The following is a 25,013-nucleotide window of genomic DNA, read 5'->3' as shown; positions in this document are numbered from 1 at the left end:
TAGCAGGTGGAGGAGCAACCTAGTGGTTAGTGCAGTGGACTTTGATCCTGGGGAACCGAGTTCGATTCTCACTGCAGCTCCTTGTGACTCTGGGCAACTCACTTAATCCTCCATTGCCCCTGGTACAAAATAAGTACCTGAATATATGTAAACCGCTTTGAATGTAGTTGCAAAAACCTCAGAAAGGCGGTATATTAAGTCCCATTTCCCTACTTGAGATTCTACATGGAATGTTGAAACTATTTGTAGATTCTAGATGGAATGTTGCTACTATTTGAGATTCTACATGGAATGTTGCTATTCCACTAGCATAGCAACATTCCATGTAGAAGCCTGCCCTTGCAGATCAGCAACGCGGCCGCGCAGGCTTCTGTTTCTGTGAGTCTGATGTCCTGCACTTATGTGCAGGACGTCAGACTCACAGAAACAGAAGCCTGTGCGGCTGCGTTGCTGATCTGCAAGGGCAGGCTTCTACATGGAATTTTGCTAGTGGAGGTGTAGCCTAGTGGTTAGTGCAGTGGACTTTGATCCTGGGGAACTGAGTTCGATTCCCACTGCAGCTCCTTGTGACTCTGGACAAGTCAGTTAACCCTCCATTGCCCCTGGTACAAAATAAGTACCTGAATATATGTAAACCGCTTTGAATGTAGTTGCAAAATACCACAGAAAGGCAGTATATGAAGTCCCATTTCCGTTCCCTTCCCTATATCATTTGCAAATTTCAGCATCTTAGTTACTGCTTCTTTCTCTAGAATATTTATGAATATGTGAAACAGCTCGGTCCATATAGAGACACCCGAGTCATGCCTCTCGTTTCCTGTCTTTTAGTTAGTTCCCAAATTCACAATAAGACAATGCTTCCTATGTCATGGCTTTTTAATGTCTTGAGAAATCTGTTAGAACAGACTTTATCCCATGGATTTTATTTCTTGAGAAGTCAAATCAGGAGAGATTTTGCCAAATACCTTCTGAAAATCTAAATACACTATCAGCCAGCTCACCTTTTAAAATGATGGGAAGTGTTTATAGGCGGAAGGGCAATTTTCAATTTTCTAATGATCTTGCAGTCCCATGGGTACCATAAGCTCATTTTTATGTTTAAATATTTTTATTGAAGACAATAAAAGCAAAGCCAGACATTATATAAACCCGAGTGCTTCAGGCTAAACTACAGCCTTATGGAAAGCAAATAAGCATTATTAAACTTTATATTACAAATGTAACGTAGCATTAAAGACTGAATTAACTCGTCCTCACAAGCCCACAACTAAATTCCTTTCTCCCCTCCCCCCCCAATCCACCCTGTTTTCCTTCCAGGACCATAAGATCTAATGCAATTATAAGCTCATTTGTTACAGGAAGCGGAAGTTGTTCTGGTCATTTGAAAATGAATTCTCTGTGCATGATTCAACTCTGACTCCTTTTTCATGGGGGTAAATATATGTTATGCATTTTGGGGGTGGGGGGAAATAATCAAATATAGACCAGTCTTTGTTTATTCTACAGAAACACTAATGTAATAGGGCACTAAAATGTCTTAGGGCCATGTTTACTAAGGTGCGTTAGTGTTATTAGCGTGCCTACACTTAGCGCTTGCGCTAACCATGTAGGCACCTATAGGAGTATTGTAGGCTTGTGCATGGTTAACACGCGTTAAAAATGTTAACGTGCCTATAACACTGCTTAGTAAACAGGGCCCTTAGTGATTTGTGCTCTGTTGAGTAATTCTATAATAAATGTAAATTGTGTGTGTATGTTTCAGGGGTACCACTAGGCTTGGTAACTAAATGGTTTAAAATATGTGGGGGTGTGTATACAGTGGTGCAGCTAGCATTGAATGGGCCCTGAATGGAAAATTGAGACCCCCCCCCCCAAAAAAAAAATAAAATACCATCGCTCTCAAGGTTGGGAAGGGGGAAGATGCACATTTCCTAAAGCTTTATTAGTAATAAAATGACGACCCAACAAATCTTTTTAGGTTGTCACTCGATAAAAAACCAAGGAAAATATGGCTTTAGGACTTCCTTAGAACACAAGAATTGAGAAGTCAACTGTGAAGCGCCTCGACGGCAATACACATAAATGACGTCAGTAGTACTACTGACAACCTAAAAACATTTGTTTGACCCCTGATGTATATAGGCTTTGATGCCGAAACATGGCCGTGTCGGGTCGTCATTTTATTACTAATAAAGTTTGTTGGATTTCCTCCTCACTTTTTGTGTTCATTGCTTTTGATTTACATAAGTACATAAGCACCGCCATACTGGGAAAAGACCAAGGGTCCATCAAGCCCAGCATCCTGTCTCCAACAGCGGCCAATCCAGGCTTCAAGAACCCGGCAAAACAAAAACAAACAAAAAAAAAATTAATAATGTTCAATGGACTTTTCCCTCAGTAATCTGTCCAAACCCCCTTTAAATTCCGTAAGGCCAGCTGCTGTCACTACATTCTCTGGCAACGAGTTCCAGAGTCTAACTACACGCTGAGTAAAGAAAAACTTTCTCCTATTTGTTTTAAATCTACCATATTCTAGCTTCATCTTGTGTACCCTGGTTTTGTTGTTGTTTGAAAGTGTAAACAAACGCTTCACATCTGTCCCCTCTACTCCGCTCATTATCTTGTAGACTTCTATCAGCCGCCTTTTCTCCAAGCTGAAGAGCCTTAACCTTCTCAGCCTTTCCTCATAGGGAAGTCGTTCCATTCCCTTTATCATTTTCGTCGCCCTTCTCTGCACCTTTTCTAATTCCTTTATATCTTTTTTGAGATGCGGCGACCAGAATTGGACACAATACTCGAGGTGCAGTCGCACCATGGAGCGATACAACGGCATTATAACATCCTCGTGTTTGTTTTCCATCCCTTTCCTAATAATACTCAACATTCTGTGCGCTTTCTTAGCCACGGCAGCACACTGGGCAGAGGTTTTTAACATCTTATCCATGATGACTCCCACATCATTGGACATGCTCTAGACCACATCAAGGGAATATCTACTGGGCACTTAAGAATACAATATTACTTCAGAAACTTCTGTCCCTCCTCATGTCTGGCTTCCCTTCCTCCTGTGCCTCCTTGACTCCCTGACCCCTCCCCCCCACACACAACTTCTGAAGTCTGGCATCCCTCTCTCTCTCCCCCTCCCTCCAATTGGGCCAGTGTCTCTCCCCTAGTCCAGTTTCTGCCCCTCTCTCTCTTTCCTCTGCTCCCTCCCAGTCCAGCATCTGCCCCCTCTCTTCCCCGTCGCTCCAGGTCTCTCTCTTTCTCTCTCTTCCCTCAGTCCCCCAACAACAGCACCTGCCCCTTCTCTTCCACCTCCCCTTTCTCCAGGTTTCTCTCTCTCTCCCCTCAGCCCACCATACCAGCACCTGCCCCCTCACTTTGCTCCAGGTCTCTATCTCTCTTCCCTCAGCCTTGCACCCCACTCCAGGTCCTGTATCTCTCTCCCTCTCTTACATTCTTCTTTTATCCAGGTTCTCTCCCCCTCCCCTCCAAGCACCCGGGTCTGGCATCTGCTTACCTCCATCTCCTTCCATTCCTCCAATCGCTGGTGGGCTGCAGCAGAGGCAGAACTGGAGGCTACTCTCTTTCTGGTGAGGCCTCTCCTATGCCATATCTCACTCCTCTGATGCAACTTCCTGTGGGTGGGACGAGGCAGCTCTGCCACAACCCGCCAGTGTTTGAAGGACTGGGAGGAGGGAGAGGGAATGGAGGTAGGCAGATGCCATACCAACACAGGTGCACGGATTGGAGGTGGGGAGGGAATGCTGGACCTGTGTATGGGGGCTCCAATTTCTGTTTGCCAGTACCATGGGGCAGCCCTGGGCATTTTGCCAGGCATTGTCAATGATTTCTAATGTTTCTATTATCTCACACTAACACTATCTGCTTTTGTCTCACCTAGAATGTAAACTGCACTGAACCCTGGAAAGGGTATATTAGCGGTACATAAGAATTGATTTGAATTGAATAGCCTAACTCCTGAGTGTATATATAGAATGGATTCCCCGCTGGCAATGACTATAACAGGAGGTGTGAAAATGCATAATGTCAAGCAGAAGTATAAAATTCCTAGTTTGAGAGGGAAAATTAGACTCTTTTCTGCCTGTGCAGCAGGCTGAAATTTCAGACCTTGTATAGGGTAGACCCTGAAGTATCGAATGGGTCTAAGCAGCCAAGGGGTTTAAAAAAAAGGTTTGGATGGCTTCCTAAAGGAAAAGTCCATAGACCATTATTAAAATGACTTGGGGAAAATCCATTGCTTATTTCTGGGATAAGCAGAATAAAATGTATTGAACTTTTTTTGGGATAATGTCAGGTATTTGGAACCTGGATTGGCCACTGTTGGAAATAGGACGTTGGGCTTGACGGACTTTTGGTCTGTCCCAGTATGGCAATACTTAGTATCATTCCTGCTTCTATGGCAGGGAGGTCTAGAAGGAAGAATTCCCAGGAATTGGGGGGGGGGGGGGGAATAGATTTCAAATGATACATAATACATCATCAAGAATGAAGTACTAAATTTGCAGAAATATGATATGGCTGCTCCATTTCTGTATGATCTTCACTGGTTGCCAGCAGAAGCAAGGATTCTATTTAACATCTGCTTTGTTTTTAAAATATTACTTGGTCTAGTAGTACATCTTATATGAGTTCACTAATTCTTCTTCCTCTAATTAATAGCGGTACATGATCTAATCACTGATTGACCTTAAATTTTCTGGAAGTTAAAGGTGTTCTATCAAAAAAAGCTGTTGAAATCTTCATTTGGGGAACTCTTTACCCTTTTTTTGTTGTTGTTGCTGAGAACTTTATTTCTTATTTCGCACAGAACGAATCAAAAACCTTTTTATTTAAGAAATTATTTTTATAATTTGATAATCTTTCTGCTTCATCTTTAGGAATGCCTAATACAGTAATGAGCAGAATATAAGAACTGTATTAGCACTGAAAACCTGCCTATATGAGGTAAGCACTCAGGATCAGAATTGCATGGACTAGTGGGCGAGTGTCCTGGCAGTCAAGTATCCTGCAGACCAAAAATAACTAGATTATTGAGACGTATTACAGTAGAAATCCATGTACTAGAGATGCAACTGGGAGAATTTGGCAGACAAGTTATACAGATTGTTGCCTGGAGTTAAGGAACCCTAAGGAGTTGAGAGCTGAAAATTCTGAGAGATATGTCTTGCTGGCTAAAGAGAGAATTTCTGGATATGAAATGGGGAAAAAAGCAGAGCTCCGTGTATCTTGCAGGTCAGAGGGGAAGTTCCTGACTTTGATCTTTGAATATAGAGGATTTCTGGTACCTGGAACAGGAAAAGGAAAAGGTCTGGCCTGGAAGGCTGAAGGAGTCATCCTGTAATTTTATTTATTAGGATTTATTTACCGCCTTTTTGAAGGAATTCACGCAAGGTGGTGTTCAGTAAGAATAGATCAATCATGAGCAATAGGCAATTACAGCAGTAAAAATATTCAAACAACAATACTAAGTATGGCATACTTACAATGTCAACACAATACGTAATGGAACATTTTAACTGATAGTGAAGGGTATAAGCAAAGATGGAACATATAGATAGGTAAGAGAGTAAGAGGAGTTAGAAAGTAAGGTGATTAATTTAAAGAAAGGTGCACATGAGATCAGAGAGATGGTTAAATATTATCATAGCTAGGGTAGGAGTGGATAAACATGTCCTGCTGCAGTAGGTGCAGCCCGTGTTACTCCTTGTGTGTGTGAGTGAGACTAACAAGTTAGTTACTTCTTCCATTAAAGGCCTGGTTGAAGAGCCAAGCTTTCACCTGCTTCCTGAAGTAGAGGTAGTCTTGTGTTAAGCGGAGCCTTTCAGGCAGTGCATTCCAGAGTGTGGGGGCTACTCCGGAGAAGGCTCGCTTGGGGGTATCATATCATGTAATGTCTTTTGGAGAGGGTGTGGTTAGTGAAAGTCCTTGGGAGGACCTTAGTGTCCTTGGCGGTGTGTGGAGGATCGTCCTGTTCTTCAGGGCCTTGAAGATCAGACATAGAGTTTTAAATTTAGCCCTATATTGTACTGGGTATGATAAGAGAACAAAGTAGTTCTGAGTGTTTAACCACTTGGGTTTTTGTCCTTTTGTCTGCTCATCTGATTTTTAATCACCCAATAGACTTTGCTTTTATTAAACAGCCAAAACCTGGACTGGATTTTAGCTCAATTTAGTTGGTAATTAGTGAGTGAAGAGAGAGTACAGCATGCCAGCAGCCATATAGTAACATAGTAGATGACGGCAGAAAAAGACCTGCACGGTCCATCCAGTCTGCCCAACAAGATAACTCATATTTGCTGCTTTTTGTGTATACCCTTACTTTGATTTGTACCTGTGCTCTTCAGGGCACAGACCGTATAAGTCTGCCCAGCACTATCCCCGCCTCCCAATCACCAGCCCCACCTCCCAACCACCGGCTCTGGCACAGACCGTATAAGTCTGCCCAGCACTATCCTCACCTCCCCACCACCAGCCCTGCCTCCCAACCACCGGCTCTGGCACAGACCGTACAAGTCTGTCCAGCACTATCCCCGCCTCCCAACCATCAGTCCCGCTTCCCACCACCGGCTCTGGCATAGACCGTATAAGTCTGCCCAGCCCTATCCCCGCCTCCCAACCACCAGCCCCGCCTCCTGATCTTGACTAAGCTCCTGAGGATCCATTCCTTCGGCACAGGATTCCTTTATGCTTATCCCACGCATGTTTGAATTCCGTTTAAACATTTATGGAACACAGGGCCCAAAGCTGAGCCTCCCTTCTCACCGTACCACATAATCCTGGGAAGAGAAGGTGGGGGCATTAACCCTTTACCTATACAGTGTTCCCCAGGACTCAGCCTAGATGAGGTTCTAGGGTTGACTACATTAAACTGCAGAAAGATTTTAAATATTAACAAAGTGTATACCTCAAGCAGTTAAGGATGGTTATTTATAGTACTCTCATACAGAGATTTTTAAAAAATGATGTTAATTTAAGAGACAAGATTTGTATAGGTAATGTTCAATATTGAATATTCATGTTTATGTAAATTAAGTGAGGATAAATGGGATATTATATTGCTGCTCTAATAGAGCAAAAGCGAGGTTCAGATAAAAAAATATTGAAAATGCTTGTCAGCCTGTTCTGAAATATGGACAGACACACTAAAACACTTAATTTCTATACATCTGTCTTGGATCGTGTGTATTAAATACGTATGAAGGATAAAAGATTCTTAAAGGAAGGACCAAAGAAATTCAGAAAATTACTGCTTTTCTTTAACGTAGACAGGCAGTAGGTGAGACTGACTGGGTGCGTGCAGCATGCCTGCAAGAAATCTTGAATTGTAAGGTTCAATTAGGGCCAGATTAATCATTAGGCAGACTAGGCAAAGCATGAACCCAGAGCTCAGCAGGTGAACGCAGACCTTCATTCCACAGATTCAAATTAAAGGTCAACTGAAACAAAAAAATTAGGTAGACTATGAGGCTTATTTTCAAAGCACTTAGCCTCCCAAAGTTCCATAGAAACCTATGGAACTTAGCCTCCCAAAGTGCTTTGAAAATATGCCTCCATGTTTATTTCAATTCGAGCATACGCCTCCCTACACCAGGTCAAGTTGAGTTACAATAAGCTCCATCAAATAACAAATACAATAACCCTTCAACTCCCCCCCCCCCCCCGCTTCCCCAATGACCATTCATTTGGTCAAAGGCATCTAACTTCCCGCAGTTCATAGCTCTTCTACATATGATATGCCTTAGCCGGTGGTAATGTAGGGCAGCAGCTTCTGGGGAGGGGGTGGGGGGTGGGAACGGGCAACTACAGTCAAGGCAGAGCAGTAACTGCAGACAGGCCCACTAACTCAAAAAGCCATCAAGAGAGTGAGCAATTTTCAAACAGCCTCGTTACCTTGGAAAATGGTCTAATGCTTATTTGTTCAGTGAACATCAGGGCAGATCACTCTAAATCAGAGGTTCTCAACCCAGTCCTTGGGACACACAAGGAAATATTGTTTCACTCACCAAGTAGTTAAGCTCTGGAACTTGTTGCCAGAGGATGTGGTTATAGCGGTTAGCATACCTGGATTTAAAAAAGGATTGGACAAGTTCTTGTAGGAAAAGTCCATAATCTGCTATTGAAATAGACATGGGGAAGCCAGTGCTTGCCCTGGGAATGGTAGCATGGAATGTTGCTACTATTTGGGTTTCTGCCAGGTACTTGTGACCTGGATTGACCATTGTTGGATACAGGATACTGGGCTACAAGAACCATTGGTCTGACCCAGTATGGCTATTCTTGTGTTCTTAGGTTTAATATTTAAGTATGATATCCATTTATGGAGTAATCACGACTGGTATGTTTATCAAAATCTTGAGGGAATCTGAGGGGCCTAAAAATTAAACTGGGTGTGGGGGGGGGAGGGGCACAAGGCTGCAGGTTGGCCTAGGATACCAACTACCCTTGTACCAGCTTTGGGTTCAATTAAGCTATTGTGGTGATTGATGAAGATACCTAGCTACTCTCCCCGTATGACCCAAAAATGATTTGTTTCCTGATCTGGCAGAACCCTTCTATTAAACAAAAAGCAAGATAGTTCTAAGCATAAGATGGTATTCACTGCTATTGAGGGCAATTGGATTGCCCGCTTGTGGCTACTGATCATTTGAATAGTGGAAGATCTAGTCCTGATTCCCAACTAAAGTTTGGGTTGACCACTCCCTTCTACTACTCAGCCTCTGGTATGCAAGAGACAGCCAATACACAGACACCTAAACGACTTCATGGATCCCTTATAGCTTTAAGAAGTAGATACAGAGGGTATTTGGAGAAATTTCCAGAGCTCTCTCTAATGAGCTGAAAACAAGCGGCACGGAGGGAGGCATTGGAGGTACAGTAACAACAACAAGTGCCAGTGATGTTCCTGTTGTCTTTCACCCCTCCTGCCGTACTACTTTTTGTTACAGCTGGGTCTACGATGGCTAAATTAAGCAAACACATATCATCCTCATCCATAACCTTCAGAACACACTGTTGCAAAAGATTGCGACCTGGCACTGCTCTACAGTAGTATATCTTTACATCCGGCGGCACGCAAAAGCCAAAGGAGGTGGTGCAGGTCAGCAGATGCCAGCACAAATGGTATCCTCCTCAAAGAGCTAAGGGAACAATTCGGTGAGAAGTGAAGTGTCTTGTCCCCTCCTCTGCCAGCCCTGCACACAGCAGCCCAACATTCCCCTTTCCAAATTAGGAAAGCATCAGCCATCTGAAGACTAGAGCTGAAAGAACTAATTACAGCCATTGTCATGTCTGGCAAACTTCAGCATCCAGAGCCTGCTGCAGCTGCCTGCCAAACCAACTGTGTTCAACCTGTGTCTGTCGCCTTGTTCTCAGTGCAAGGCTGTTTCCAGCAGTTCTAGAGGGGATCAGTGCAGCAACAAAAGTATTTAGGGAGAGGGGCAATGTAATGCTACCATAATGTCTCCATGCACCGTTACAACTCAAGCAAAATCCTTGCCTGGATACATCAATCAATCAGTCTTTTATTATCACACATATAAAACTTTATTTTACTACTAGTATAAAAAGGCGAGTTTCTGACACAAATGAAACGGGTGCTAGCAAGGTTTTCCTCGGCTCCGCTGCAGCCACCCATGTCCAGTGAACCTCCTCTCTCCCCTGCCCCCTCCTGCCACCCATGTCCAGCGACCCTCCTCTGGACATGGATCAGCTGTGAGGCATGTTTTTGTTTTCCCCCCGGGTTCTGAAGTTGACATCATAATGGCTACGGTGATGTCAGCCTGATCTACGGAGCCTAGCAGACCAACTCGGAATGAGCCACGGTCCCAGGCAAGTCAGAACGTTGGAGGTGAGAATTATTATATAGGATAATTTTTAAAGGAGGAAAAAGACCTCAGCGAATCCAGAGCAGATGGATTCATTAACCTTTCATGCTCACATATGGACCCCCCCCCCCCATTTTAATCACAGGCCAAAAAAGTCCATCATAATTAGTCAAATTGATGTGATGCTGTTGTGACTCAAATGAGAAAACAGGGACCGATACTATATGGTGTACTGAAAGTTGAAAATGAAAATACAAGATGAATAATGCAACACAAGACTGAATTCACATTTGAGAAATTGGGTTATTTTTTGATTGTGCCACAATGCAACTATTATTATTATTCTTGGAGGTTTTTGACCAATGACTAAAATTGTGGGTCTGTATGTGAGCATGAAAGGTTACTGAATCTGTCTGCTCTGGATCCACTGAGGTTTTTTTTTCTTCCTTTAAGAATTATTTTAAAATACAGTTTTATATGTATTCTAAGAAAAGACTGTTTGATTGATGTATCCAGGCAAAAAAATTTGCTTTTTGAGTTGGTATTTCAATTTTTTGTGTTTTTTCCTCTTTTTGAGTATTCCATATACCATTAAACAGCATGCGCAGCGCACTCCCTTTTAAGTAGCCAATAGGGCAGTCATCGGCATATGTGGGTTGATCTTAGTCTGTCTGGAACCAAAACATGCATGCAAATGTAGCTCTCGAACTCTCAGTTTCTTCTGAAAAGTCACTGCGTTTCATGGGGTGAAACCAGATGTAGATCAAGCCTGTCTTTGAGAACTGGATAGGACTGGCAGCCCTGGCGAAAAATGAGTGTGTGCTAGCTGGGAGGGATGATGGTAAGGATAAATACATTTACCCGATGCTGCATTATCTTTCCTGTAGAAACCCATCCCATCCACGAATGCTCCACTATTTCCATCCATTCATTGTCAAAGATGTTATCAGGAAGTATATTGCCATTAAGTGCACCTGCCTGACATGTGTTAATCAATCAGTGCTTGGTGAGGGCTTATATACACATAAGGACAGAGGCAACCCCATAAGGTTACAGGATCTGGGGCAGCTGCTAGGCAAAAATGAGAGTCAAATAAACTCCTGCATACTAGCAGACACTAAAAAAAAAACCCAAACCAAAAACAAACATTGCTTTTCTAAAATGCTTCTATAAATCCCAAAGGAAACAAACTCCCCAGAAGCAGTGGCATTCCTAGGGGGGCTGACACCCGGGGCGGATCGCCGATGCGCCCCCCCCCCCCAACGGGTGCAGCGCCCCCCCCCCCAGGTGCAACGCGACCCCCCTCCCCTTACTCTGCTATCCCAATCCCTGGTGGTCTAGAGGTACCTCTTTGGGGCAGGAAAGAGCCCCCTCTTTCCTGCCCGGAGCTGCTAGCTGCCCTGCATCCTCCTGTCCTGGTGAGTTCGGCTCTCGGCGTTTCAAAATGGCCACCGAGAGTTGAAGCAGCCTCGCGAGACTTCAACTCTCGGCGGCCATTTTGAAACGCCAAGAGCCGGACTCACCAGCACAGGAGGATGCAGGGCAGCTAGCAGCTCCGGGCAGGAAAGAGGGGGCTCTTTCCTGCCCCGAGGAGGTACCTCTAGACCACCAGGGATTGGGATAGCAGAGTAAGGGGAGGTGAGGGGTAGAGGAGGGGGAGGAGAGATGACGGGGGGGGGGGGGGGAGGTGAGGGCATGGAAGGGGCGGGACAGGGAACGAGAAAGGGGCAGCTCCCCCCAGTGAAACGACCCCCCCCCCCGGTGCATCTTTACCTGCTGGGGGGGGGGGGGGGTGGCGGCGCGTGTCTGTCAGCAACGCTCGTTCCTTGCTCCCTCTGCCCCGTTACAGGAAATAACCCGTTCCGGGGCCAGAGGGAGCAGAGAATGAGAGTTGCCGACAGACGCGTGGCACCCCCCCCAGCGGCGTGCACCCGGGGCGGACCGCCCCCACCGCCCCCCCTTAGTACGCCACTGTCCAGAAGTAACAGTGAGCTGATTATATTACGTATGTTGATGAAGGACTCCTCAACAGGGGCATAGCCAATCACCCAATTTTTGAGCCCAAGATGGGTGGGAAAAGAACTCCGTCTTGTCCCACAAGTGATTTGGTCTCTTCCTCTCTCACCTGCATGCCCATATGGTCTCTCAAACATCCCTCCTCCCCCGCATACCTTTTAAATAGCAGATTTTCACCGGCAGCAACTAATACACACTGCTCACGTTGGCCCCACAGCCTTCCCTCTGATGCAACTTCCTGTTTCCGCATAGGCGGGGACTACATCAGAGGGAAGACTGTGGGGCCGGTGCGAGCAGTATGCATCATTCGCTGCTCGCTGCAGGCGAAGATCTGCTATTAACAAGGTATGCAGGAGGGACAGTTGTTGGGAGTTTTCAGCTGGTGGGGCATGGGGATCTCTGCCACCCACATCATAGGTGTGCTGCGGGCCCACCCTTGGCTACCCCACTGCTCCTCAATGAGTCTTGCTACATGCTTTTAGCGTTGTTATTGTTTCTCCATTTGTAACCACCTTTACCTGCTTTAACTATGTGCACTATGGGGTCCAGAATACAGAATCAGTACAGTATCCAGCTTATAATTGAAAAAGAAAAACGCCTATATTGCGACCCAAATCGGGAGATAGACGTTTATCTCACAAAAACGAATAAAGCGGTATAATCGAAAGCCGAATTTGGACGTTTTCAACTGCACTCCGTCGCGGATGCGGACAAAGTTGATGGGGGCGTGTCAAAGGCGTGGTGAAGGCGGAACTGGGGGCGTGGTTATCGGCCGATCAGAGATAGGCGCCTTTCGCCGATAATGGAAAAAAAATATGCGTTTTTAGCGAGAATTTAGGGCACTTTTCCTGGACCCTGTTTTTCCACGAATAGGGCCCCAAAAAGTGCCCTAAATGACCAGATGACCACTGGAGGGAATCGGGGATGACCTCCCCTGACTCCCCCAGTGTTCACAAACCCCCTCCCACCACAAAAAAATGATATTTCACAACTTTTTATTTTCACCCTCAAATGTCATACCCACCTCCCTGGCAGCAGTATGCAGGTCCCTGGAGCAGTTGTTAGGGGGTGCAGTGGACTTCAGGCAGGTGGACCCAGGCCCATCCCCCCCTACCTGTTACAATTGTGCTGCTTAATGCTTAGTCGTCCAACCCCCCCAAACCCACTGTACCCACATGTAGGTGCCCCCCTTCACCCCTTAGGGCTATAGTAATGGTGTAGACTTGTGGGCGGTGGGTTTTGAGGGGGATTTGGGGGGCTCAACACCCAAGGGAAGGGTGCTATGCACCTGGGAGCTCTTTTACCTTTTTTTTTTTTTTGTAAAAGTGCCCCCTAGGGTGCCCGGTTGGTGTCCTGGCATGTGCACTACGACTCCTGGCCCCTCCCACGAACAAATGCCTTGGATTTATTCGTTTTTGAGCTGGGCGCTTTCATTTTCCATTATCATTGAAAAATAAAAACGCCCAGCTCACAGATTGTCGAATAAAACATGGACGTCTATTTTTTTCGAAAATACGGTTCGGTCCGCCCCTTCACGGACCCGTTCTCGGAGATAAACGCCCATGGAGATAGACGTTTCCGTTCGATTATGCCCCTTCTATGTCACACACAGATGCCAGAGGGATTAATAAGCAGCCAAAATTCCCTAGAAGAGGCCATAACTATCAGATGCTGAATGCCGCAGCGACTCACCCGTCTCCACATCTTGCACATAGAAATGCAGGTCGTCTGTGATCTCCGTCACAAATACGGACTTGTAGTTGGTGGTTCGCTCCTTCTCTTCCACCACTGCAACCACCTCCTCCACTGGCTGCTCTTCGTAGCTGGACCACACCTGAGAGAAGACGGCACAAACCAAGACAATGAAGGAGCCAATCCATGAAGAAAACTGTGCAGCAGTGAGCACAGAGAACAGGAAGCATGGACAAAACAGAGGAAGCAAAATATTTAACCATCAGTTTGCAATAAGAATATTACCATACAGAGTGGCGATTTTGGAAATGGTGTCTTATGTTAATTGGTTCCTTTTGCTGCTGCCAGGTTGATACTTAAAGGAAGTGGCACGTTCACCAGTGGCCAGTGAACATATAACTTCCTTGTCCGTTGATTTTCAGCCACTGTACAGAAGCTGACAATCCCTCTAACTGGCCTGACACTATTCATACAGTGAATGGGTGAAGGTATGGGCAGTGCCAAGAAATTATCTGGATAATGGTGATGTTCAGCTGCTACCTGAATGCACTACAAGTTTAGTTCAGACTTTCTGAATAGCAGATAGTGGCTACGAGGGTAACTTTTTTTTTCTTTTTAATAGGTGTCTAAGACGGCAGTAGGTGCCTGTTTTTAGCCTGTTACAAAGACATCATATGCCTGCTTGACAGCAGATGTAAATGTATGCACATACAACACATGTGAACATGCATATTCTATAAAATATGTGCATAAATCGTGACTGTGATTCACCAAATCTCTGTCCCGAGCACCATAGCCGCCGAGAGGGGGGGGGCAGGGGGGACAAAATTCCCCGAGCCTCCAAGGGGGGCCCGGCGCCGCAATCCCACCCGCCCTCCATCGTCAACTGTCTGCCCCCTGCTTTGAAATCGCAGTCTCACCTCCGTGAAAGCAGCACTGCAGGCAGCAGAACGCCTCCCTTCGGCCCTCCTTCCCGTGTCCCGCCCTCGTCTGACGTAACTTCCGTGAGGGCGGGACACAAGGAGGGAAGGAGGGCCGAAGGGAGGCGTTCTGCTGCCTGCAGTGTTGCTTTCACGGAGGTGAGACTGTGATTTCAATGCAGGGGGCCCGGCCCGGTGGCGGACAGGGGGGGGGGGAGCGGTGGCAACCTCAGGGGGGGGGGGGGTGGAGGGGGGAGCGGTGGCGGCAACCTCGGGGAGGTGGAGGGGGGAGCAGTGGCTGGGTAGCGGTGGCGACCTCGGGGGGGGGGGGGGGGGGGGGGAGGGGGCCCAAGGCCCGGCCGAGTCTCTCGGTGGCCCTGCCAAGTACACCTACTGCACATGGACACGTCAGCTTGCAATGTGTGTACTTGTACGAGCCCATTTACACATGCAGGTATATTCAGTTGCAACTGACTGTAAGTGCAACTCTAGCAGCTGAGTGCTAACTTTTACACATCCACTGCATGTAAAATGTTTAGAATGCTAGCATTCACACGCCTCTGTGTGCACACACCTGTGGTAAGTGCTAGCAAAGTGCCTCAGTGCTAGGCTGAAAATACCCGCTTCACTGACATAGCATGTATTTGTAAAAAAAAGGAGGGGGGGTATATAGGGGCGGAGCATGGGCAGAACATTGGCGGGATGTAGGCATGGCTCCCACTTAAATGACCACACTTATATCAGCTTTAGGGCCGATGTAACCAGTGATGTGTTGGGAGTGGGCTCTCATGGGCTCGCAAGAGCCGTTTGTTAAGTTTTTAAGCATTTTGGGAGCTGCTTGTTAAAGTACCCTCCCCCCCCCCCCAAAAAGCTACTTTAACAACTGGCTCCCAAAATGTGGGCTCAGGCCCCTCCTGAATTCTCTTTTACTTTGCTGAGCCTCTCCAGCCAAGTCTGCTGCTGCTCCCCCGCTCCTTCTTTCCAGCCCTCAGCAGCAGGCTGGGACTCCTCGTGCATGCGTGAGAAGTCCCTGTATGCTGCTCAGAGCCAGAAACAAGCAGTGGAGAGTGGTGGCAGCCCATCTATTAGCTGGTGGGGCTCGGCATCCCTGCCAGCAAACGTATGCCTAGCGGGCCCACACGGGGGTGGAGAGAGAGGCATGCGATGCCTCCTCAGTCCACCCCTGGCCCCATCAAATTGCAGGGCTGGCTACACCCAGAGAGCCCTTTGTTAAAAATTTACCATCACATCCCTGGGTGTTAACTACGGGTTTCACTAGAATTCTATAATGGAACCCGGCGCATAGGTTCTGAAGCAGTACATACATTTAAATGCCAGGGCCACAGTTAACTACTACTACTACTACTTGGCATTTCTATAGCGCTGCCAGGGTTACGCAGCGCTGTACAAGTTTAACATGGGGAAGGATAGTCCCTGTGTGAGCTTACAATCTAGAGGTTACAAACTCTGTAGTCAGTGTAGGTAACATGAATGGGGAAGGTGGTTAGTCGCCAAAAGCAAGGGAGAAGAGATGGGCTTTGAGTAAGGACTTGAAGATAGGCAGGGAGGGCGCATGGCGTATGGGCTCGGGAAGTCTGTTCCAGGCATAAGGTGATGCGAGGCAGAAGGGGCGGAGTCTGGAGTTAGCGGTGGTAGAGAAGTTAAATAACGCAGTGGTCTCTGTTGTTGAAAATTGGTCCATGTTTTTTGCCTGCTCTAGTTTACCTTAACAGTTCACCAATTTTTCAGTTTTTTTTTTTTAATTATTGTGACACTGGAAACCAGACTTCTTTTGTCACTGCAGAATATAGGTTTCTATATAGACCTGTGGCAACGTCACACACTTTCTGCTTTGATGTCCCCATGCATACCTCCCACCCACTGTTAGACTGTCTATGAAAGACTTTTACATATACTGTCAGCTACCACATTTGCTTATTTCCGATCTGAGGAAGAAGGGCAACCTTCGAAAGCTAATCAAGAAATGTATTAAGTTATGTCCAATAAAAAAGGTATCACCTTATTTTCTTTTCCATGTTTTATTTTGTTTGATTTCTATTGATAACCTTAAGGGTGGACTAACACGGCTACCACACCTCTCTACTGCAAGAACTTCAAAAGCAAAATCCCTAGTAATACGTGAGAGAGCAGGGATGTTCTAAGTTTCCTAAATCATTATTTCCTGCCGCTAGCAGCTATAGTGCACTTTCAGTAATGCTCTTCCTGATCCAGACGTGACATCGAGAGAGCTCACTGAAGGTCACCACACAATGCGGGAGCTGCCCTCATGGTGTTTAAAAAGATACAGGAGTGGTTTTCCTTTGCCTTCTCCTGAGGCATGGGGGGGGGGGGGGGTTTGGTTAAATGACTTGCCCAAGGTTACTCAAACAGCTGCCGTGGGATTTGAATCTGGTCATTCTAGTTCCCAGCCCACAGGCCTAACCATCAAGCTACATTCTCCACTCCCAGTACTACTCTTATCAAATCTAATTATTCAGTAGCCCACTTTCAAGGTTCCACAAAAACCACTGGCATCCCACCTACCTCTCCTTTTCCAAGGCAACAGGTTCAGAAAAGCTGAGGCTCTCTGTTCAGGTGAGAGGGCAAACGGGAATAGGGAGATATGAATGAGACTGATCCAGATGGTTTTAATTCTCTAAGGCACAAGGGTCTACAAATCCATGGTTGAAATGGAGATTAATACAAGGATTGGACTGGCTTCTCTTTAGGTTTATTTATTTATGACATTTATATCCCACATTATCTCAAGCAACCTCAGGTTCAATATGGCTTACAAAGCACAGTGAAAACAAGCCTATAAGGAGAACAACTACTAAACCATTTCAAAGATAAACATTGCCAAGATAACAAACTTGTGTAGAACGGTAATCCTAAACTAAGCCTGGTAAAAGTGGAGTGGAGAGTGGCCTAATGGTTAGAGTGGTGGACTTTGGTCCTGGGGAACTGAGGAACTGAGTTTGATTCCCACTTCAGGCACAGGCAGCTCCTTGTGACTCTGGGCAAGTCACTTAACCCTCCATTGCCCCATGTAAGCCGCATTGAGCCTGCCATGAGTGGGAAAGTGCGGGGCACAAATGTAACAAAAAAAAATTCCTAAAGAGGAATTACTTCGACAATTTGCGGAACAGTAAGTAATTATCTTGATATTTGATGGTATTCGGTAGAGTGTTCCACCATTTGGTACCTTGAAAAAAGAAATCAGCAGAAAGAACCAATTTACGAGTGATCTTCCTGTAAATGGGGCGATGGAGTTGAAGAAAATTTCTAGTGCCAAAGCGATCTAGTTCATGTACTCAATTAGGCTACCGCTGAACCCACATGTCTTTTCTTACACTACCACTTCCAGTCCTAGTTACGTTCTAGCCCTTTACTCCATGAAAGGTCCTTTACCCTCTGTTATTGTGATCTCCTTATCTACACACGTCAAAGAAATGCCAGAGCACAACCACCATTTTAACAGAAGACAGTAAGCACAAAAAAGTCATTTGTAATTGGGAAGAGCAGAATTGCAAACGATACCTCAAAGCACACTTCAGATCCACACAGAAGAAAAACAAGCTTAATTTCCATTTAAATTCAATTAAGAGTAACAAAGTGAATGAAGCAACTCGATTAATATTCTGTGCCGATGCTTCCACTAGAAAATATAACTGTAATATTGTTGTAAATAGTAATGGTTAAGAGCACTAAGCCTGGCTGTTATGGTAGAGGACTTATAAGGAAGGAAAAAGGAAAACGAGCAGCAAGACAGTGGGAAAGGGAAGGATGCTAAAAGAAAGAATAAGGGTATGCCAATTCTCTTTGAAGATTTCTCTCATAAGTAGAAGTGTGGGACACTCAAAAAACACGCACTCTGTGTACTGGAAATGGCATGCATCCGTAATATGCTACAGTGCTAGGTATTTGCACTTATGCATGAGAGGAGGTTTTAAAAGGGGGCTGTTCCCTTTCTACAACAATCACGACCAAATTGGTCTTGCAAAAGTGTCAGAAAACTGAAGGAGTTTTACGTGAAACTAGTAAAAAAGGCCTGTTTCTGACACAAATGAAACGGGCGCTAGCAAGGTTTTCCTCGGAGTGTGTATGTTTGAGAGAGTGTATGTGCGAGTGTGGGTGTGTGAGAGAGTGAGTCTGGGTGCAAGTGTGTCTGTGAGAGAGTGTGTGTGTGAGAATGAGAGTGTGTGCAAGTGTGTATGTGAGACACAGTGTGTGAGAGAGAGAGTGTGTTTCACACAGATACAATGTGTGCGAGAGAGTGTGTGTGAGACTGAGTGTATGAGACCAAGAGAGTGTGTGAGTGACTGTGTGACACATAGAGAGTGAATGTGATACAGTGTGAGACATAGAGTGTGTGAGAGACAGTGTGTGAGAGTGAGAGAGAGAAAGACATTGACTGTGAGAGAGAGTGTGTGTGTGACAGAGATACCTCCCCCTCTCTGGTGTCAGGCCCCCCCCCCTCCTTCCCTCTCTCTCTCTCTGGTGTCTGAGCGTTACTGTGCAGGACGCTGAGCTCTGGCTGTGCTTCAAGGAACTGACCAATCCTATTTAATAGAATGCACCTCCAACATTCTGAAGCCGAGAAACCTCATGTGGTTGGTCACTTCTGCTTGTGACGAACCCGGAAGTACTCGAGGGCGGAGCTTACGGAGGTGGAGCCTGAGCTTCAGAAGCTTCAAACCCTTCACTGAAGCCAGGGAGTCAGCTTCAGAACGTTGAGGTTGGTTTTTATTATATAGGATAGGTTTACATTAAAGGAAAATATGCATTCATTTTAAATATAGATAGAATACATTTTTTAAGGATTACTCTGTTAATAATATTTTTTAAACTCGCTACTGTCTAAATAGGATGCCAACATTTAAAAAAAAATTTCCTACCCCACAAATATGGACATAGACACAGCCGTGTCCAGGGCACAAAACCTGACTACCATATTTAGCACTTGAGATGTTTCAAAAGGGAAAAGAGGAAAAGAAACATATTGAAATACTGAATTAGTGCTGCAGAACTGAAGCCCAGGGGAAAAGCCATTTTTCCACGGTCAAATAGAGAATGGGGGAGGGGGGGGGTTGGATTTCACTGCTTCAGCCACCAGTCCATGTTTACTCCAAACTATGGAAATATAACACATCCCTTTAGAGAAGGCCCAGTTTTTGCTAGTCTCAGGTGCTATCACACAGTCTTACACACTACTTTTTTTTTAAGGGGGTACTGAGTACTGACACCTTTTCCATTGTCTGCTAAAATTGACTCATGGACCCCAAGCTTTAATGAAAGAGCTCAGGCTCTACAACACCAATTGTGCCTTGTCATATATTCTGTGACTGTTTGCAAGGGGGCTGGCCATTGTGGGGTGGGTCCCTCAGTGATCACCCCACCCCTGAAGGGTGGCCTAGCATTTGAGAGCCGGCACCTTTTTTGCTAGAAAAAACACACTGCTTACACACCACAGTCTTCCTAATATACCAAGACAGTTAGGGAACCTCACACATGCACCAAGATGACAGGTTTCATTATAAGGCTCTTCTATTTCGCCTCTCTCCAAAGGCTGTAAAAGTCATTTACAAAATATGTAAATATACGCATGATCAGAAATACAAATATTCAAGATAAAATACTGTGATTGAAGGTAAGAGATTTAAAATGTTACTAAAAGCCGCCATGGGTTTACATGACTTTCTAAAAGTGGCGCCCTCTGAATTATATTTGGTCTCTCTTCTTTACCTCTTACCTCTCCCATGGTACGTAGGCAGACATGATATGTCCTGGCAGACATGGGCAATGAGGAAATGAGTAGGTAGGGAGTGGGGGCCCTGGGAATGTAAACAAGGGAGGAGGCAGAGGTCCGAGTGAGACTGTGCTCAGGCGATGTAGCTGGTTCCATGGTGGTGGTTAGCTTTGAATAAGTGAAATGCAGATTTCTGGCTGATGACTGGCCGCTGGTTTGGGGTATGCAGTAGCATATTTTACTATTCATGGCCAAATCGAATCAAATACAAATATTCATTACAGTCCTAGTATATAGAGTGCGCCAGCCTTCTACTAGTTTCCCTGTTCGAGAAAGATAGTACTGAAACACATCTCGGTATTTATAGTCAACTGCAACTTGATTGTGCATTCTACATAGACAGCATGGCTGGTAATTTTGTGACTACGCTGCAGCACACATCAGTCTTCTGTCACCTCCAGCTGCACAAGACAAGCTGCATCTGGATCACTCAAAGAGGCTCCAAACGTACAACTATCAGCTTCAGTAACAAGGCATATTTTAGTTATTTACCCTGATGGGACAGGTTTGCCATTAGTACATCTTGCATATATCATTTAAGTTCAGTGTCTCCAAGAAAAACTCATGTCTCATTCCTTAAAACCTTTATATATAGATATATACTAGTGTGCATGAATGAGAATACTATCAGGCTGTTAAGACTTGTGAGTTCTTGTACCAAGTAGAGCGCTGCTGAGCCCGGTACTCAGACAAGGTTCTGCTTGGCAGCTGGACAACCCCGGGATTCACCTGCGTTGACCGCCATTCCCCAGAGGTTGAGCCCCTAGGTGCGGGCGGCCTGCAGGACTTACGGGACGAAGCTGGAAACGGGGTGATGAATGTATCGGCCAGGCAGGCAGCAGGTCAAGAGAGTAATCCAGGTACAAGTGGCAGTCAGTAGGCAGGCAAGAGAGTAATCTAGGTACAGGCAAAAGTCAGCAGGCAAGCGGCAGGCAAGAGAGTAATCCAGGTACAGGCGAAAGTCAGCAGGCAGGCGACAGGCAAGAACCTAATCCAGGTACAGGTGAAAGTCAGCAGTCAGGCGGCAGGCAAGAGAGTAATCCAGATGCAGGAGAAAGTCAGTAGGCAGGCGGCAGGCAGAAGGGTAATCCAGGTACAGGCAAAAGTCTGTAGGCAGGCGGCAGGCAAAAGAGTAATCCAGATGCAGGCAAAAGTCAGTAGGCAGGCGGCAGGCAAGAGAGTAATCCAGATGCAGGCGAAAGTCAGTAGGTAGGCAGCAGGCAGAAGGGTAATCCAGATACAGGCAGTCAGCAACGAGGGACCAGTAGATAAGAATCAGACTACAGAGTTAGAAACACTTACCAAAGTAGAAGCCGAAGCATGGAGTCCAGGGAGAGCTCAGCTGATAAAGTGCTGGCGTCTGACATCAGCAGGGAGAAGGGGCACAGCCATAGGACAAGAGCAGGGGAAGGAGGAGGAACCGGAAGACCAATAGGAGAGAAGCAAGAGAAGCCAGGCAGAGGAAGAGCAGACCCAGGTGGGTGGAAGCAAAGCAATCAAGGAGCCTGGAAGCCAGGCAGAGAGAGAGCAGAAACAGGTGCATGGAAGCAAAGCAATTAAGGAGCCTGCAACCATCGCTCTCTGAACAAACCCAGAGAGGACTACACACACGGCTCAGGAAGTGCCAGTCAAGTGTGCGTGTCGACGGGACCCCGCGCAGCCCGAGGACGCCGCTTGCGTTGAGTTAGGGGACATGACACAGGCTTCCCATGGATTGCTAATCTAGGACATTCATTTCATATTATCATTAAAATAGACCACAGCAAAACTAATCCAAAGCTGGAGTAGTATATAAGCTTTCAAGATCATTGGCTCTCTTTGTTCATATGGATCTCACATATTTATTTACTTTATTTAGATTTTTTGCTCATACGTTTTTCAGTAGTAGCTCAAAGTGAGTTACATTCAGGTACTCTGGATATTTCTTTGTCCCAGGAGGGCTCACAATCTAAGTTTGTACCTGAGGCAATGGAGGGTTAAGTGACTTGCCCAAGATCAGAAGGAGCAGCAGTGGGATTTGAACTGGCCACCTCTGGATTGCAAGACCGGTGCTCTAACCACTAGGCCACTCCTCCATTGACTTGAAAGCTCATATACTATATCTTTAAATTATTCTGATCTACTTCCCACAAGGTACTGATGGCCGGCTATTCTCTAAGATCAACAAACCTAGTAGCATTCTTCACTCTCTCTCTTCACCAAGTCTTAATTTCTGGGAGAACAGCCTGGAATGCAGTTCCCCCACTTCATTTCAGACTTCAGAACTTTAGGGGTGTTTTGTTCCATCCCCTCCCTTCCAGAGAGCCTGCAGGGAAGAAAAGGAGAAGGGGGAGCCTGGAACAGAGCACAGAACATTCTTTCTGCTCCCTTATCTATCTTTCTTCTGTTGCTCCTGATCCTGGCTTGCCCATCCCCTTCCTGAGCTCCACAGTTCCACTTCCTTTTTGTCTATAAATTAAGCGTTGCACTTTACTGTACTCATAGAAGTATGAGCCATTTTCACAGGCTGTGTTGAATCTTGGAACAACTAAGACTTGGTGTACTCCGCTCATTAAAGGCATCATTGTCACTTAATATCAAGCGGAAACATTAGCTACACTTGACATCATCGAATAAACACACTTCAAAGTTCGATGACATCACAGCCAAGAAAGACAATGGTCGAGGAATCCATGTCCACTCTAGACGAGTACGCACAGCAACAGCTTTGTTATGGAAAATACAATTATAAAGCACGTATTCACCAGATACACGACACTGCAAATACTTTATTAAATCACTCTACTTAAAGCTACATGACTAGTCTCAGCCTGCATGAGTCTGATTCTATTTCCCACTTATGCATATGCACATATGCATGAACTTTGCTTCAATGTTGCTTTGGTATTGGCTCCCATCCACATTTGTTTCTACATGATTGTGATTGCCCTTCCTACTCATGGTATCATCTATATATATAAAACTCACCCTCAACGTTCTATTCTCTGACGTCACTGAAGCCAAGGTTCGTAAGTTCGTGGTGCTGAAGCCACGGAAATCACCCAGTCTCTGGGCCCCACCCTCGCGTCAAACGTTATGACGTTGGGGGCGGAGCAATTCAGTCACACATTGACGGCGAGCAGGGTGGCGCAATGGCGTCAGTGATGACGAAGGTGCGTTGGTTGGGTGGTTGCCCTCGTGTCAAACGTTATGACGTTGAGGGCAGAGCAATTCAGTCACACATCGACAGCGAGCAGGGCGGCGCAATGGCGTCAGTGATGACGAAGGTGTGTTGGTTGGGTGGGTGGGTGGGAGGGGGGGGGCAGAGGAAAGCCTTGCTAGCGCCCGCTTCATTGGCTCCAGAAACGGGCCTTTTTTTACTAGTGAGAGCATAATACACAACAGTATTTCTTGAAAAGGCAGTGCGTTTTTTCTAGCGAAAAAGGTGCCAGTACTCAAATGCTAGGCCACCCCTTCAGGGGTGGGGTGATCACTGAGAGACCCACCCCACAATAGCCAGGCCCCCTGCAACCAGTCACAGAATCTTCTATAACAAGGCAGAATTAGTTATGTCGAGCCTGAGATTTTTCATTAAAACTTGGGGACCATGGGTCAATTTTAGCAGACAACGGAAAAGGTGCCGGTACTCAGTACCCCCTCAAAAAAAGCCCTGTGAAAAGGTAAATTTAGCTCCTCAGCTAAGCAGTTACAATATAGTCTGAAAGTCATGGGATCAGCTACACATATAATTAACACAACCACCACTCAGTTTTACAAAGCCCTGTATAAGCACAGATACACTTTGCTATTCATGATTTGCAAAAAGAAAAGGAACCTTCTAGTTACTAGTAGTATTACAGAATCTACAGGATATAAACATCAGTGTATGGCCACCGCTTACAAATTAATTACGATGCCCAAAATTTCTTGATAGCTTGGACCTAAGACATGTTAAAGGCAAGGGCAGATGCTCCTGTTGCCGAAACATTGCAGCTAAAGTTACCAGATGATTCCATATTGTACTGAAGAGGTTTAGACAGCTCTGGTTTTATCTCCTTGCACACACAGGGGATTGCAATTCTCAAGGGAATCCACCTGTCATTTAAGGCAAGGAGTCATCTGGTAGCCCTGGCTGCAATCTTCCTTGCAACACTTTCTGGCTGGCTTCACTGAGCTCATATTGGCAACCTGCAACGAGATGTCAGCAAAGTAGCTGAATGTTGATGGAAAGTGACAACGTGCCAAGTCCAATACAACTTCTGGAAGGTTGCAAGAACATGTGTTGTAGGTTGACAGCTTTAGCGTGGCATTTAGAAAGTTCAGAGATACCCGTTCACACACAATGTGTGTGCCCTCCCATAGTCACCGAAGCTGACAGTAAAGCCTTCGTCGCATTTATCTATAACTAATAACTTTGAAGGTCAAGGGGAAGGTAACGGGTGTGATGCCATTATACCTGGAAACAAGCAACATTTTTTTATGCTTATTGACAGACACATCAACATTATGAGTCTCATTACTGACACACCACTAACTAGATGCTAACATGCCAAATTAGGTTTCAGCAATTACCGATGACTGATTAATTTAGGGACTCAGCCCTGCCAACTGACCCTACTGAGATAGGCACAATGGGAAGAGATAATTATTCAGAGAGAAAGAAAGAGAAGGCAGGGACAGAAAATAAAAGAGCAACTCATGCCATGCTAGTAAAAGAAAAGCAAACTGAACGAGAAAAAAAAAAAGCCA

General features: G+C 45.7%; 1 protein-coding gene across 1 annotated transcript in view; it reads right to left on the bottom strand.

Moving 5' to 3' along the window:
- SND1 (staphylococcal nuclease and tudor domain containing 1) overlaps nucleotides 1-25,013 on the bottom strand; it is a 1,412,868-nt gene that overhangs the window by 241,896 nt on the left and 1,145,959 nt on the right. The window contains exon 18 of the mRNA XM_030217129.1: nucleotides 13,557-13,698. Within this exon, the coding sequence (XP_030072989.1) occupies nucleotides 13,557-13,698 (142 nt within the window). The remainder of the gene's footprint in view (nucleotides 1-13,556; nucleotides 13,699-25,013) is intronic.

Source organism: Microcaecilia unicolor, chromosome 10, assembly GCF_901765095.1.
Source record: "Microcaecilia unicolor chromosome 10, aMicUni1.1, whole genome shotgun sequence".
Lineage (NCBI taxonomy): Eukaryota > Metazoa > Chordata > Amphibia > Gymnophiona > Siphonopidae > Microcaecilia > Microcaecilia unicolor.
Note: the sequence above shows the minus strand (reverse complement) of the source record. Positions and strands in the feature narration are given on the sequence as shown.